General features: G+C 41.5%; 1 protein-coding gene across 1 annotated transcript in view; it reads left to right on the top strand.

The window, feature by feature from the left end:
• HS6ST1 (heparan sulfate 6-O-sulfotransferase 1) overlaps positions 1-15,605 on the top strand; it is a 298,969-nt gene extending 283,364 nt beyond the window's left edge. The window contains exon 2 of the mRNA XM_054039225.1: positions 8,382-15,605. Within this exon, the coding sequence (XP_053895200.1) occupies positions 8,382-9,090 (709 nt within the window). The 3' untranslated portion in view covers positions 9,091-15,605. The remainder of the gene's footprint in view (positions 1-8,381) is intronic.
• Positions 15,606-17,527: the final 1,922 nt, after the last annotated feature.

Raw genomic sequence — 17,527 nt, 5'->3', positions numbered from 1 at the left:
ATAATGTATTCTTTCTTTCCTTCTTTCCTTCTTTCCTTCCTTCCTTCCTTTAAAAAAAAAAACACAAAAACAAAAAAAACCCACTAAATTGTGGATGCTTTTTTGCCTCCTTCCTCGTGCTCTCAGTAAGGGCCATGATGCATTGATCATACCTCAGACTTTGTGAAATAAACAGGAAAAAACAGCTGAAGGTGTATGCCCTTCCTTTTGTGGTTTCTGTGGTTAGCCAGAGATAAATTCTCGTTCAGCCCAGTGTTAAATATTTCTGGTTATTACAGAGTCATAGGTAACTGAAATATCTGTGGTATTAGATAACAGACTTTAATTTGTTGTAAAATAAGAAAATACAAGCCATGGATACTCACTGTAATAAGCAACTACAGTTGTTTAAAAATCCCAAACATCAGACCCAAATAATATAAGATCAATTTCTGCCCTAAAACCCAGTGCTATTGTATTTCAGCCTTTACTATCTGTTAAGATAATGCTGTTACACTTGCTGCTCTAGTTAAAGTTGAGTCAGCTCTTCCATTTTTAACTCTGTTCCTTCACTCAGTTTTTACATGTCCGTAGCAATTAAAATGTGTGCTGAGTGGTGGCATCTATGCAAGGTCACAGCCCCAGGATCCAGATATACGTATACTCTGCCAACTGTACAGCCAATCCATTTTCAGGAACTATAGTGCTCAGCCTGTTGCCTTCTAGAAGAGTACAAATCCAGACAAGGGACCTGATGCAACTGTCTATGCTAAATCTGTTCTGTGACTAAACAGAATCTCTGTCTCCAGGGCTGGCAGATCTGGGCCATTCACAGACTCTAAAATTCACTTTTTAAAACGTTTACAAAAAATCAGCTTGTTTTTAAATTCTCTTTAACCATTACACTGGAAAAAAGTCACTGTGACAGAATCCTTCTATTGTCCCTCTCTGTTAGCAGGTTAATTTCTCATTGGGGCAGGTCTGGCTCATTAGACTCTGCTCTGAATGGACCAGAGGTAAGAGAAGTTTTATGGCAGGAGCAGCTATGATCTGGGATAGACAGGTCCTAGGGAAAGGAGTCTTTGGAGCAGCCAAGCTAAGGCTGGAGTTTGTGATTCTTTTTGAGTCACCCCTTTTGATGGTAAAACCCAGCGCCGGAAGATGATTTTTCAACTCTTTACGGGTGGGAAGTTAGTTTGAAACTAGGGGGATGGATTCTACCTGCTTTATGTCACCATTTTGTATTTATAAAACTATGAAATGTCTCTAATTTTAAAAAGCATACTTGTGAACCTGATTTTACTCAGGTGATTATTCCATAATAGTCCAATTTCTTGTTATTTTGACAGGATTTTTTTTTTAATTACTATATTATGAGAGCATTATTTTCCCCATTCCAGCTTCCCCAAAACTGAAATGTTCCTAAGAGCATTAGATCGGGTGCACACATAAGCACCAAATCAATGGACCAGTGTATCTGTTGGATTAGTGTACAGTATGTAATTGGATGCTAGCAAGCATCATTGAGTCAGTGACCTGTAAGCTCAGAAGAGTGGACATGACGGTACTGAGTAGGTTGCATCACAAAGAATTCTACCTTTTTTAAAAATTAAGGTCCCAAGAGTGCAGGCCAACAGGCAAAAGAAATCCAGCTATGCAAAATGAATGCAGGTATCACAGCATGCATTGGCTTGATATCTAGATATTGTGGTCTACTGAAAAAATAATAAAGCTATTTACATGAGATGAGGACAGAGTATTGGCCTTGATACTGAATTTCCTGGCTTTGGTAGATGTGTCACAATTTTTATTTAAACATAGGAGGGGTTGTTTGTTTTTCTTTTTGACTATGACTTTAAAAGGGCTCGAGGAGGTTATTGTGTGTGAAATGCAGGAAGTTTAAATGAACACCATACGAGAGGAAATAGACTGAGGAAAATTAGACCTATTTGCTACCAAAGGAAGTGATCATTATACATATATTAAATTACAATCTCTACCAGAAAAAGTATGTTGTTATGTAAGAGGTCTGATTGTAGAAGAAAAATAGAAATTGAACAATGTGGAGCTAGAAAGAGCCCTAAAATAGATGGGTAGAGCTTCCATTTCATGATATTAAATAAATTGTAAAGCACTCAGGAACTTTCATTGAATCAAGTGCTTTAATTGGCTAAACAGAGAGCCTTCTCCAGTTAAATGCTTTCCACAACAAGAGACAGTTCCATTATGGCTCTAGGGGGAGGAGCAGAATACAACTTAAATCATTATTTTTTAAAAGTTACCTCTAGCATCACTTCATAATAAATGTATAAAGCACTTAGATATTCAACACCATTTAAATTGCTTGCGACCTCATTCCCGGCTCAGGGATCACCAGAGAACCACCACGCAGTCCAGTAACCTCATTGCCTGAACTGCTTATTAGGAGCCATTCTGTTTTAGAGTGGCAACCTTGGCAAACGAAAAGTAATACTTACACAGTAATTCCCTTAATTGCCTCTGTGAGGTGAGCGTTTAAATGGTTGCTGTATGGAACAAGAGTTTTTCTTTCTTTTTTTTATAAACAAACACTTCTTTTTGCAGGATAAACAGCAGTGCAAACAAATTTGTTCTGTAAGCTCCAAGCCCAGTCTCCTTTTCATTTGACAGATGGGAGGCAGGCTCACATAGGCTGTTTACATCAAGAACTGACAAACATTATGGATTGAGGAAACACCATAAAAGTCCTTTAACTAAAGTGAGGATACACACAACACACGGGCTTCGCTTACATAGCTGCCTTCTCCCCCGCCACATGTTCCACACTGTACTAGCATTTCATTTAAACCAAGCAAAGCATTCTCAGTCCTCTAAGCCGGCAGGCTCCCTGTTCAGTTCAGTTAGTACATCAAGAACACAGAGGGGCTGGAGCCTGTTTTGTTTTGCTTCAAGGGAGAAATTGTAGCCCTAAGGCATGTTGCCCTGACAGATTGAGGTTATATGGCTGAAGTAGACCCCTGCAGCTTCCTTTTCCTCCCCCTTCTCTGGCAGGCAAGATGAAGCACTTATGAGTGGAAGCAGCTAGGCCTGGTGTTTAGCTGGCTGAGGGCCACCAAAGGAAACAAGAAGGGCTTGCAGTAGTTTTGTGGGTTTAGCACAAGACCATTTTCCTGTGAGGACTCTTGAATGTTAAGTGAGAAACAGCAGAAAAAAATAATGAAGTGCCCTTTTCAGCTAGATGGGGGAAGTGGTTAATCTCAAAAGCAAAGAGGGGATTGTACTGAAGAAGGTCAACATAAATGTTTCACTGAAATAAGATTAGAAACTTCCAGCACATTTTAATGACCAGCAGTGGGAAGCAAGAGGTCTGTATCAAAGGGGGCGGGGAATAACTGTAAATAAAATGAATAGAGAGAACAAGTGCCATACACAAAAGCTATTACTCAGTCACTAAGAGTCGTGTTGGCTGGTAGATAGCAAGAGTGAGGCAGGAAAGTGTCGTTTATAAGACAAAGATTTTCACTTCCCATTAATGGCACAAGGGGTTTCTCAACAAGATTGGCCCAAGGAATTATTTAACTCTTATTTCTGCTATAGCAGCACGTAGAGGCCCCATCCAAGATCAGGGCCCCTTTGTGCTAGGAGGCTGCATATACCCATGGTCAGAGACAGTCCTAGCCCACAAGATAAATAGACAAGATGGACAAAGGAAGCATTGTTCCCACTTTGCAGATGGTGAACTGAGGCACAGAGAGACTGACTTGCCTGAGGGCAGATAGGAAGCCTGCAGTAGAGCCAAGAGTTGAACCCAGGTTTTCTGAGCTCAGTACAGTGAGTTAACCTTCCTCTGGTGTAATGATGATTATTTTTTTTTTCAAATTGCAGTTATAAAACTTGGTTGTTTTACCAAAACCATGAAAATTCAGGTTATTTTCATTTTTTTCAAACCTCTTTCCTCAGGGCTAGATAATGCAGCTTGCACACAGATCAGTGTAAGAGGGGTGTTGAAGTTGCAATGTCCCTGAGCGGGACTGAGGCTGGATTGTAACTCAGGACTGGGTGAAAAGGGATGGAGGGGAAGGGAGAGAGGCAACCAGGGCTCAGCCTCTTTTTGCCCTCTGTGGGGTCCTGTGTCCCCAGGGAGGTGCATAGAAGGGGAGCCCCCAAGAATAGGGATTGTGATTTTGCCTTATCTGCCTCTGCCATGGGGGAGGGAGGGAAACGAAGTACCTTACCAAATATGGCTTCCATTATTTTGCTGGAGCTGTTAACTCCAGGAAGGTCAGTGAGGCCTGGCATGGCATCACCAAAATGAGATGGGGGTTTTTATGAGGCAGTGTTGAATAGGACTATCTGGGTTAGAAGAAGACCACAATTCTGAAGTGAGCAGTGCAGTCTTTAGGCATATTTGAATTAAGTAGCTGCATAGGGAACCCTGCTGAAAGGAAGGGGCATTCACAGGTGCATGTATGGTATGGGTTTATTTTATCTGATGGTAAAAGAGAAGTTCACTAATCACGTGTTTCTTCATAAATTTCAAACTGCTGCTGACAAGCGGCAATGCCTGTGTTTTTAACCACACGGAAGAAAAATTCTAGGCTTCCGACTTTCTTATACATTGTTGCTATGTTAATAAAAATACCTCTGCCTACTGTTGCTAAAAGATGAGGCTTGCTCTATGGCTAACTTTTCTTTGAAGTTAGGCATAACTCTAAAACTTCTATCTGGAGAATTTGAAAATCTTGGGTTAAAATGTTCACACTTGGGTGCCTAAAGTTAGGCCTTAAATCCATCATTATTCACCTAGATCAGGAGTTCCCAAACTTGGTTCGCGGCTTGTTCAGGGTAATCCCCTGGCAGGCTGCGAGACACTTTGTTTACCTGAGTGTCCACAGACATGGCCGCTCCCAGTGGCCGTGGTTCGCCATTCCCAGCCACAGAGTGCCGCTTCCCGCAGCTCCCATTGGCAGGGAACAGCGAACTGCGGCCACTGGGAGCTGCGAGCGGCTGTACCTGCGGACGCTCAGGTAAACAAAGTGTCTCGCGACCCGCCAGGGGCTTACCCTGAACAAGCCGCGAACCAAGTTTGGGACCCCCTGACCTACATAGTGGTGACCTGTCTTTCAGAGTTGCTTGTACACCCAGCAGCTCCCATCAACTTAATGTCCTTCCATTGATTTCTTGAGAGCGGAGGATTCTCTGTGCCTCTGAAAATCAGACCACTTGTTTCAATGTTTAAATATGGATTTGGGAGCATAACTTCAGGCACACAGTCAGTTTTCAAACTGTTGTGTGTCAAAACATAGGCACCTATGTTCATATATCAATACCTAATTTCCAGAGTAGCTGAGCACCTACAACTCCCATTGAAGCCACTGGGAAATGCAGACCTTCAGCCCGTTTGCAAGGCAAGCAGCTTATTTAGGTGATATGATGTCGATGTAGGTGCCTTAATATCAGCATTCATATTTGAAAATATTGGTCTTTCCTTATAATTCTCATTGTCTCTCTGTACCCTTTGTGTGGCTTTTTTTCAAGCTCCCTTTGGTGGCCTCGCCGCTTCTAAGATTTTGTCCTTAGCTCAGCATAGTTTCTGAATGCATCACCAAACACCAAGTCCTGCTGCTGGTATTCCAGTCCCCAGATGTGCATCCTCCTTCCTCACCAGCAGATCAGTTTCTATCTTTTGAGGAGAAGTGGTTGCTACTTCAATCTTCTGCTGTGCTGGAAAGTGAGCCCTCCAAATCTTCCAGTATCATCGGTCTCCTGTACCCAGCATACCCACCATGCCACCCATTGCTGGAATCTTAGCGAGAGACCACACATTGTAAAATATTTGCTAGTACTCCCCCTCCATTAAAATAGCTTTTGCAGTCATCCTGGGGAGAAGGGGATATTACTTTTTAATCCTTTCACTTCTGTGCCCTACTGCAGCTTTTGCACGATACCAGGATGTAGCATAGTAATGCTGAACTGCTGGTTTTCTCGGTTTTAATGGAACGTTGGCATTTCAAGACATTATATGGGGCATCATCTGTAATCTTAGTTTTTCTTCGTATACTAGGTACATTTTATCTCTGCAGTTAAGAAGTCGGCCAGTAGATGGTCTTGTGGTTAAGGCACTGGACAGTGGCTCAGGATATTGAGATTCAGTTCCTAGCTCTGCCATGGACTTCCTGTGTGACTTTGCCCAAGTCACTTAATCTCTCTGGGCCACACTTCTCCATATGTAAAATGGGCATACTAATACTTCCTTTTTCCCCACCCTTGCTTACTTAGATTATAAGCTCTTCAGAGCAGGGACTATCTCTTCCTATGTATTTGTATGGTACCTAGCACAATGAGACCCAGAACTTGGTTGAAGCTTCTAAGTGCTACCGTTATCCGCATAAGATTCAGTTTTATAACTACTTCATGAAAAATGCCCTTTGGATTCCATGGGACTAAATTAAATAAATAAATAAAAAGTCCACTACAGTTCACACGTCAAAGAATGTGAGCTGTGTTTAGTGTCCGGGTCTGTCACTTGAACATCTGGCATCCATTGGGGCTTTCCTGGTCTTTCCACTGTCATATTTTATCCCCATCTGTTAGAGGTTTCTTAGCACTGCTTATATAAACCATAGCTGCATCCCAGTCAGGCGAGATGAATCGTTGTTATGGGTTGCAATGTAAAAGGAAGAGAAAGAAACTTAAGGGAGGTTCCTTCTCCCCCTCCCCCCCCCCCCAGTGTTTCTCTATTAGACAATGCAATTATTCTAGAGCGGGGTGAGATTGAAAACCTTCCGTGAATAGCAGACTTTCTTACCAGCTGTGGTCACAAAAACAGAAAGTGAAAGAGTAATTGAGGCCTGATCCAACACCCACTGAAGTTGATAGACTCTGACTCACTGTTGTGGGCTTTAGATGCGGCTCTTAGTGAATTAATAGGAAAGTGTAAAGAATGTTTTCTTTCCCAATTAGATTTCCTGGGCAAGGTCTTTGATGCATTTTCTTTAATTTAAATTGCTCCATCTCATACAGCAATGTGCGTGACCATTAGGAAGCGTAATATTGAGGGCGTTGGGAAAGTATGAGTGTGCGCTAACTTTAGCCACGACAGAATTTTTTACTTTGCATTTTTATTTTCTCTAAAAACAGGGCAGTGCCCTCATAACCTGCTCTAATGTCCGTCACATTTATATCTATCTAGCCATCCCAGTAATGCAGCAAGCTGTAGCAGCATTCCACAGACACTTGTTTAGCAAGAAAAGAATTCTGCTCCTGTCCTCACACTACATCCTTCTTGAAGGACAAGATACAAAGTATCCCATGTCTCGTGTTATTCCAGTAAAGCTCCTTGTGCTCCTCCCTGGAGATGACATCACACAGCCGGATAAGCCTGGGGCACCTCGGTGGATCTATTACCCTGCCTACTTTAGCAGCTAGAAGCCTTTCACTCCGAGGGTCTGATCCAGTGCCCACTGAATTCAGTGAAAAAACTCCAGTGGGCCTTGCGGTCAGGCTCCAGTTGGAACTGGTAATTGGCTACCCTTATTATGAGAGATGAGCATTTGGGTAGCCACACACACCATGAACTGAGGCTGCAGTGACTCTTTGCACACCATAGGGTATCAGACATACAGTTTAAGGTGCCATTTGCATTTTAATTCACTCCACTACACTCGGAGCTTTGAAAATATATTCTGTCTCTGTGTGTTGTTCTTGACTGCCTTGCCTTTGTACCCATCCCACTTGCAAACGAAACGTGAGAAAAATTCTGATATGCATTTGTATGGATCAACTGAAATGGGAGCTAGCAGGTGCTGGGGGTAGAATCTCTCTCTCTCTGCTTATCTGTTTCTACAGAGAGTTTTTTCTTCCTGATTTCCCATTTTAAAAAAGAAAGTGTTGCTGCTCCATTTCTCAATGCAGACTTCTGTGTTTCAGTTCAGCAGTGAGATAAACAAAGTGCTAGGTGGTCTACTCAATAGATCGGTGTGGTGATAGTGATTGGGTAGTTTATAAATAAATCAGTTATTGGCCAGTGCTACAGAGTGAGTTTTGACTGACTCTGGAGGTGCGTGTTAGTGTGAAAGGCCAGTCAGACCCTAAAGCCAAAGTTGGTCTATGAGGCTGCTGGATCAGTTGAATCTTGATGATTTGTTCTGACATTGCAGTCTGTTGCTGGAAAGCGATATCCCCGAGAGAGAGAGAGAGTTCTGACTTGGTGTGACTAAAATGGAAAAGACGAGTTATGAGGAGATCATAGTCCTGGTATCACTCAGATTGCTTAGCAGTACAGATTCGGGGAAGAAAAGAATCTGTGAGAGGTAAATTAAATGAATGCTGAGACACTGACTGTTGCTGTTCTGTGCCATAAATCCCAGCTTACCACATAACAGTTTGTCACATGCTGAATATTTTTTTTCTTCTTCTTGTAGAAAATTTTACTACATCACGCTGCTGAGAGACCCTGTGTCCCGTTACCTCAGTGAATGGAGGCACGTCCAACGTGGAGCTACCTGGAAAACTTCCTTGCATATGTGTGATGGTCGGACACCAACCCCTGAAGAGCTGCCATCATGCTATGAAGGCACAGACTGGTCAGGATGCACGCTGCAGGAGTTCATGGATTGCCCGTATAACTTGGCAAACAACCGCCAAGTGAGGATGTTGGCTGACTTGAGCTTGGTGGGCTGCTACAACATGTCTTTTATCCCTGAGAACAAGCGAGCACAGATCCTGCTAGAGAGCGCAAAGAAGAACCTTAGAGACATGGCCTTTTTTGGCTTGACAGAGTTCCAGAGGAAGACTCAATACCTGTTTGAGAGAACTTTTAATCTGAAATTCATCAGGCCCTTCATGCAGTACAACAGTACAAGGGCAGGCGGAGTGGAGGTGGATAACAACACCATACGGAGGATTGAGGAGCTCAATGACTTGGACATGCAGCTCTATGACTATGCAAAGGACCTTTTCCAACAGCGCTACCAGTACAAGCGGCAGCTGGAGAGGATGGAGCAAAGGATAAAGAATCGGGAAGAGAGGCTTCTTCACCGGTCCAACGAGGCACTTCCCAAGGAAGAGACAGAAGAGCAAGGACGCTTGCCCACTGAGGACTACATGAGCCATATTATAGAGAAGTGGTAGCCTACGCAGACTTTTATACTGAATGGGATTCTAGGGTTTCCTGTTAAAAGATCATGGAAGTAAAAATACAAAACCACCCCCAACAAATCTTTTATTTAAAAGCAAGTCTGTAAAACAGAAGGTAGCATTCTTCTTTAAACAATGGGTCTTTTTACTGTTTCTTACAAGACCAATGAGATTCTTAAAAAAATAAATAAATACCTAAAAAATAAAAAAGGGTCAACATTAAAACTCAGATTTAAAAATGCACAAATTCAGCCACCCACTTTTGAGGCCAAATACAATGTAATGTTTCTTATCCTCCCAAATTCAGAAACAGATGGCAGAGGTAGGATCTTTTATTAATCTGTTTTTCCCCTGAGTATAAAGACAGATATACAAACACACACATGTATATAGATAATTTTTTAAATCAAGGTTTCCCTTTGTTTCCCTTCTTTTTTGTGGGGGGAGGTTAATGGGGGCGTTATTTTTGTTTTGCTAAAGTAAGGATAGTAGTGGCAAGGTTGATTGCATGCTAAGCTATTAGGGTATGATCTAGCCACAGGGGCAGCTGCTTAGACTCAAATGGCAACCACTGTCAAGAAAATGGAGCAGAATAAAAATAAAAGAAGAAAGACAGCAGAGGATGAGAAACATTAAAGCAAATTGACTGTGGCCTAGAATATATACTTAGCACAATGGTTTTGATACATTGCACTGGTGTCGCACATGTACGCCACTTTACCATAGTAACAATAGTTAGTGAATTCATGCACAAACCTCTCCAGCTTCTGCTTCACAAAGAAGTTCCAAAAGCCAAATAAAAGCCAACCAAATTCCATGTAGAATCACACACGTACACACAGATGGAATCTTGTCACCCCTTCCCATGTGCAATACATTCCTTAATCAATGTAACTTGTAAACAGCACATGAAAATCCTTTTCTGTACATGAAACAAGCCAAGCAGAGAGAGAGAATAGCATCACTCCTGCATGGACCTGCATCAGGTAGAGTTCTAGTAATACCCTGCAAGTACTCAGTTATGAATGGCGACATGTTTATTTTGCTGGGGTGTGTGTGTGTGTGTGTGTGTGAAATGAGATCTTAATTACAGAGAACACATACTTACACATACCTAAATTTCAAAAATGCTAATTTTTTTAAAGATAAATTATGTTCCCAATCCTGTTCCCACCAAAGTCAATAGCAAAACTTCCACTGATTCCAAAGGGAGCAGTCTGGGACCTTGTTCCAGGGCAATAAGATTTCCTGCTACTGGTCTGAATTAATCTGGTGACAGTGCATGCTGTATTTTGGCAGAATGGCCTTTTCTGTACATCTTATTTTAAACAAGGTGCACTCATAAACCTGGAAAGGGAAATCAATGGTAATGGTTTTCAGTCTCAGGCCCTGATCAGACCAGCACCCTTCTCATTTTGAGAGAGTCTGGTAACTTTCATTCCCCAGTCTGTGGCAGTCTAACCAGCTTCTGCCTACTCAAATCAATTCAGAGAGCAGCAATGGATTGTCACATTTCCCCCACACTCTGTTCAAATCTGTCTATTTTTTGTCGTTGCTATTGCTATTCTAAGCACTTCCGCGTTGGTCTGAAGCATGCAAAAGAAGCAGGTTTTGTCTGCTCCATACATCACCCATTATTACTTGGCCCCTAGGACCTGAACTGGCTACTGTTTAGGGTGAAGTATGAATCAAATGGGAAACACCTTGATTTTCAGAGGCTGTGTTAACTGCAGATCAAATATGACAGTGAAATCACAGGAGGAGAGCCAGAGAGATATATTCAGCTCCAGCATGTCCTTTTTACAGAGTTGTCTTTCCCTTTACAGGAATGTACTGAAGTGTTGCTCACTTTGTATTTTAATTCTCTCTCTGCCTTTGCATGCTGTTACCAACACTGTAGAATTCAAATTGAGTTTTGCAGGGGAGGTGGATGCCTGCTGCAGGAGCTGCCTGATTTCCACGACATAAACTGTGAGCAACACAGCTTGCTTTTGTAGGTGCTCTTCCCTAAAAAGAGGAAAGATGACAGAGCATCTGGACAGAAAACCTGAGCAACACTTGGGGTTAAAACATAACCCTATTATGGCTCTGATCCAGAGCCCATTGAAGTCAGTGGGAGTCTTTTGTTTGATTTCAGTGGGGTTTGGATCAGGCCCTCACAGCCTGGGCCAGCAGAGTACTTACACATCTTAACTTTAACCATAGTGAGACATGCTGAAGTGCTGTGTTACATCAGGCTTATCAATCAACACCTGCTAGTGTTGTGCTCTTTAAGGGTCTGTCAGTGTTTCCATTAAGAACCGCTCCCGGTTTTCAGAGGTGTATAACATGGCCATAAATATTTGTTCCGGGCTGAAATGTGGAAAGCAAAACCTCCCCTTCAAAGGAATTTGGTTTGGGGGCAGAGGGTGTTACAAACCCATTCCTTCACCTCTAAATTCCAGGATTAGGAATAACAATGCTTGCTAGTTCCCAATGCTCATGTGTGTTGCTGTAACTAAAGAAAACATTGACTTTTACAAAATGCAGTTTTACAGGCTGTTTATCCACAAAACTATACACGAGCTATAAAAAGCAACTGTTTTATGTGCACACTATCAAACTTTACCCGAAGGCTTCTCACTGTGCATTCAGTGTTATGGATCCATAATGCACAAATAGTTACTAAACTAATCCATATTTAAAGTACGCATCCAAACAGCTCCACAAGAGAGCATGCTGTGCAGTACTACATACACTGGTACTGAGTTCTGAGAACAATTCTTATACTGAGGGCCAAATTCTGCCTTCATTTACACAAAGGTTGACAATGAATGGAGCTGCCCGAGCAAGGCTGGCAGTAGAATTTGGCCCAGTCTGGCTAGGTTATTTCTGCATTATGGGTTCTAAATAACTGGCTGAATTTTAGTGGATCTGTCTACATGGTTCAAAATTAGAAGGAACCTCTGACCTCAAGAGCGTGTCAGGGGTAGACTTCTTTTCAACATTTGCTTTGTAATATATTACAGTAACCAACAAATGAAATGAAACTACAGAGTATTGTTAACAGTTCACTTAAACCCACAAAAGGAAGAAGAGAGAGGTACGATGATTTTTAGTGGTCTGAGCTCAGTCCAGAGAGTCAGAAATTTCCATGTTCAAATCCTGGCTCGGACACATCCCTTCAGTTCTGCCTCAGTTTCCCCATCTGCTCATTGGGAATAACAATACTTACTGCAAAGAAGCGTTGTGAGGGTTAACTAGTGCAAAGTGGTGCAAAAATAAATTCTAAGTGTGATTAAAGGAAACAAAGGATACCCAGCCCGCTATGGCCAGTTGTTTGGCCAAAGACCTTACACTAATTTACTCTTAAGGGCTGGGTGCCAGGCAGTAAGCTGTAGGATACATCACTTGTCTGACACAGAATTTTCTTGCTTTAGTGGGCTTAAAGGAGCTTCTTTGACATAATGTGAATGTAGTTTATTGTGATTTATATGTACTACAATTTGGAGTGGTACCAGTTTTTAGGAGCAGATTATCTGATGCTACAATAACATGAAAAATGTATGTGTAGTTTTAAAATTAATAGACACCATCTGCTTTAAGAAACTCCAGTGGAATTATTGGCCAGATATTTTGTTGTTGTTAAATATGTGCCCCTCTCTTCCAATACATCTCCCCTGCCGCTCCCTGAGCTTTCTATAAATTTAGAGCTTCTTATATACAATGCTTCTTCATTAAGCAAGGAAATATTTCATAACAGCAATAGGTGTAGTGAAGACAATGGCGAGATTCTGACAAAGACTCCCATTGAATTCAATGGGAGTTGAATCCGGTCCCAAGTCAATACAACACTCGCTATTACATTGTTTTCCTGCTATGATTGCAGGGAGCTTCCAGGGAAAGTCTTCACTGCAATTGGGATCTTTATGGGGTGTTAATGGGAATTTATCCAAGCATTAATGCTTAGTGTGAGTGGTTACATTGGAGCTGCATTGTTGGCACCATGAACGACCATGGCCTGACTCTCCATTTTCTTAGAGTTTATGTTGTCATTACACCTGTGCAAAAAGAGGTGTGACATGCTCCCACCAGTGTGCAGAGAATTCTGATCCAGTAGCACGTCGCTTTCACTTTGCACAGCTATAAGTGCAAGAACCAGGCCACCGTGTGCTTTTAGACTCCTGAAAAGAGAAACTTCGCTGCTTGAAGTGTTTCAGAGTAACAGCCGTGTTAGTCTGTATCCGCAAAAAGAAGAACAGGAGTACTTGTGGCACCTTAGAGACTAACATGCTCTAATAAATTTGTTAGTCTCTGAGGTGCCACAAGTACTCCTGTTCTTCTTTTTGCTTGAAGTGTGTTGTTGCTGATGAGCCTGAATCTGAATGGTTCTACTGAATGAGATTCCTGCCCACACAAACACTAGCCAGCCAATTAGGTGCCCCTTTTTGCCATGCCCGTTGAAAAATGTGCAGTATTGACTGGAAAGGATGCTGTGTCCTGTAACTTTTTGCCCAGTCAGTTGTATCTTACATTGTAGAGGTAGGCAAAACATCTCACAACAAAGGGTTCTTTGTGAATGAAATACAATTTACCACAGGTCATTTTTCTGGTCTTTATTTCCTTTCTTCTCAGGCTGCTCTCTTCCATAGATTTCCTGCCCAAATTTGTGTTAGAACACTTTAAAAGCAAAATTTTGGAGTGAATTTAGTGTGATTCAGACTGTGTCACTCCTGCAAGCTGCAGTCCCATGCAGGGGTGCTGGAACAATTTGTGAAGTGGGGGTGCTGAGAGCCACTGAACCAAACTGAAAACCCCCTATATGATGGAAACCACTTCAAGCCAGGGCATGCAGCAGCACCTCCAGTACCCCTAGTTCCAGCACCTATAGTCCTATGTCTATCCAAAAAAGGATAGCATAGGCAGTAGCATCAAAAGCCTCCAGTGTGCTTTTTGAACCGTTCTTACAATTCAGACTCCATGGTCATTCGCTTCTTAGCTTTGTTCCTCTGCTGGCATCACAAGCAAGAAAGTACAGCTGTCAATAGCGATGCAGACACTTGTCCATTAGAAATTAGATTGAGGCACAGAGATCACCTGCTCACTTGACCACTGAACAGCTATCATATGGTATTGACCGTGTTATTACTGAGCAAGGTATGACTTTGATTTGTGACAAAGTTAAAAGGCTCCATTGCCCTTTATTACCAATTCTTTGAGCCAGCCTCCCGCTCTGGAATTTTTTGAAGGTAACAAATAGGTAGCACTACAGTAATCTGCACACAGGCTTACTAAATGTGGTATTTCAAAGGATATGTTTCGGTATGCAGTCCACATAATTTGCTGCATTCAAATCACAGTGCTACTGGGTTAGCTTTTGTTCTCGTTTTTGTTAATATTCGCATATCATGTTTCAGTAGCAGAAATGAACTGGCTGAATGCTACTAGAGCCAGGCCTTTAAAGCACAGCTCAGTTAGCAGTAGATCCTGTTAAAACAATGATCAGTGGGTCCCTCACACACAATCAGAGTTATCTGTGGCTGCCTGTTTGTCCTATCTACAGGAACTCTGGCAAGGGGAATGTGGTCCTTATAACCACCTGGGTATTAAAGCTTGCTTTGCCCACCCTAAGGGTGGTGGTTTTCAGTACAATTCTTAGCCATCCAAGATGAAAAGCATGATTTGCAATCAAGCCTTTTTCTTCCCCCAAGTCCCCACTTCCTCAGCCCTCCCAGGGGTCCCTTCTACATACTGGATTGAGAGAGCTGTACTATAATTAATTTTATATTAAAATGGTTTCTGAGCATGATTTGTTTTGTACATATTGGAATATGTTTTTAACTTATTTTTATTGCCCCTTTTCATTCATTTTAATTGCTTTTTTTAAAAAAAAACAACTCAGATGTGAAGTTTGTGTGTGTATAGTCTGCCACGCAAATGAACAGCAGCCACAGGATTTACCACCAGTTTTATTGGTAATGGAGCTGATTTTATGTTGATGTCATTTGCTTTTGTCTGAGGTTTCACTTGTGTTCTCTTTAATTTCCACTCTGCTGTACAAGGAATACCGCAGAGGTAATGGACAATGGAGACGGAGCATTCATTTCCTTCCCCTTTCTTGTGTGTTTTATCTACCAAGGAACTCAGTTCTTATCTCTAGGAGTTGTGTGACTGAGGGTAAAAACTAAAATTAAAATAAAACCCTTCACTCCTGTTTTCCCCCCAGTTGTAGATCAAACAGATTCAGCTTCTTTTAAAAAGCATAGTGGCTGAGGCCATCCACCTAAGTATTTCCATTGGGCTGAATCTGTATGGTTTGCACTTTCATTTTGGGAATTAAAAAAACTGTTTAACTTAAGCCAAGTACCACTTAAAGCTTTATATATTTATTTATAGCATCCTACAAAAAGAAGTGTTAAGGTTTGTTTGTTTTCTTTCCACAAAAAAAAAATTGATTCAAAATAATAATCTAATTGTTTTTGTCTAGATCAAGAATGAATGTTAGCAGATGAAATAAACCCTAAAACCGAGCCTTTGTTGTGTGTGTTATCCTTACCATTGGCCTTTTGGAACCTGTATTCTCCAGTGATTTGGCTGCCATTTTGACAATGTGATATGTCTCACTCTGCTGTATTACATGGTAATAAAGCTGCCAGTGGGCCTAATAGAGCGGCCTTGGTTTCAGATGTTCTGCACAGAAAACTCACACTCCTATTAAGGAAACAGAAGCAGTACAGCCCATTTATCCTTAGCATCACACAAAATGTAGCAAAAAAATCCTGCCACTGGTCATTCAACTTTCTAAATGAGTTTACTTTAACTCTGAAAATTCATGCACCCCTCCCGCCATCCTGTTTGCTTTTCACACATGTTCTGGTGTACAAATTTATAGGCAGGAATGTTCAGCAAAACAGTGAATGTTATGCAAGTATTGAACATTCACAGGAAATTGTCTTATATTTGAAAATATTCCCAAAAAACTATTCTGAGAGTTACTTTTCCAAGCACGAAATAAAACTATACTGTGCTAAATAGCACAGCAACCATTTTTAAAATGTTTTATTTTATTGGGAAACCAGTTGTAAGGTTTAAGAGTAAGGGGGGAAATGATGATATTCTACACAAGCTCCTTCCACAGTCCCAAACTCCACTTACAATCAGAAAGTAATCAGATGTTTCTCAAATTGCCACTGGTGCAATAATTAATAATCCTGACATTTATACAAGCATCACTAGACTTCAGAGTTAACATCACATACAAAGGAATATAGCTTTATACCTTAAGAACTATAATGTCTGATTTTCCTCTCACACCACAGGTAAATCAAGACTTCAAAACTGATGGGAGTGAGTGGAAAATCAGGCCCTTAATTTATTTTTGTAGAGTCAGGAAGACAGCATTGCCCCAGTTCCCATTCAGAAGGACTTACCCCTCCCCACAAAAAAGCTAGATTTCAAGTTATGTTCTGATAAGCGCCAATATGGAAGTACCATCTCAGTTTGCTCTCTGGGGAAGCTGAAGTAAACAGAGGATGATAAATAATTTACTCTCAGTCATGAAGAGAATCTACTGCACATCTTGGGCTAGAGTCCAGCTCTCTGTCCCATGCTGTAACCACAAACTCATACTGTTCCCTAACGAGATGATTAGATTGAACCCTTCACCATTTTCCCCCCATTGCGTTAGTAAATGGTTGGAAAAATCAGCAACGTCCACACCCTTCCTGCAGATTAAACCAATATTACAAATGTGAGTGGTGCAAGTTTTACAAGTGTTACAGGTGCCATCTGTAGCCAAAGGATGTTAAGCAATAAAGTCTATTTATCTGTACATGTCAGTAAGAAAATGATCCACTGAGGTATTATCTAAGCACGTTTTTATGGTTCAGAGAAAAAGTTAAAGAAACACCATCCCAAGTGTTTTGACCATCAAATCATTTTGAAACGCAGTAACTACAACATTTCCGAGTTTGCTGTCTAGTCTCCCATAGGATTCAAAACCTCATCAGTATGAAAGCACCAATTGGCTTCTGCCCCTCCCCCACCCCCCTAATGTGTGGTCACAGCTCATTGCACAGAAGTTTGCCTGAAGTTCCTTCATTGATATTGGGATGCAAGTAGCACAACGAGTAACAAGAGGAATGGGCTACATGTACATACTATAAGTTGCTGCAGAACTATCCCTGGTATCTGAGGTCATCATTCTGTTTCTACTGAGCCGAATGGAAAAGTACCGTCCAGCTGGTCCGATTCTCACTCAACCTGAGGAACAGCTCTGCTGCTTTGTATAGATAGGAAGATTTTGCTTGCTGCTATCATGCTGATTGATTGGCCAAGCAAACTTGAAGTAGGTACAGTAGAACCTCAGAGTTATGGACATCTTGGGAATAGAGGTGGTCCATAACTCGGAAATGCTCGTAACTCTGAACAAAATGTTATGGTTGTTCTTTCA

This window comes from Malaclemys terrapin, chromosome 9 (genome assembly GCF_027887155.1).
Source record: "Malaclemys terrapin pileata isolate rMalTer1 chromosome 9, rMalTer1.hap1, whole genome shotgun sequence".
Taxonomy (NCBI): domain Eukaryota; kingdom Metazoa; phylum Chordata; order Testudines; family Emydidae; genus Malaclemys; species Malaclemys terrapin.
The sequence above is the reverse complement of the archived record's forward strand: the minus strand, read 5'-3'. Positions and strand labels throughout refer to the sequence as shown.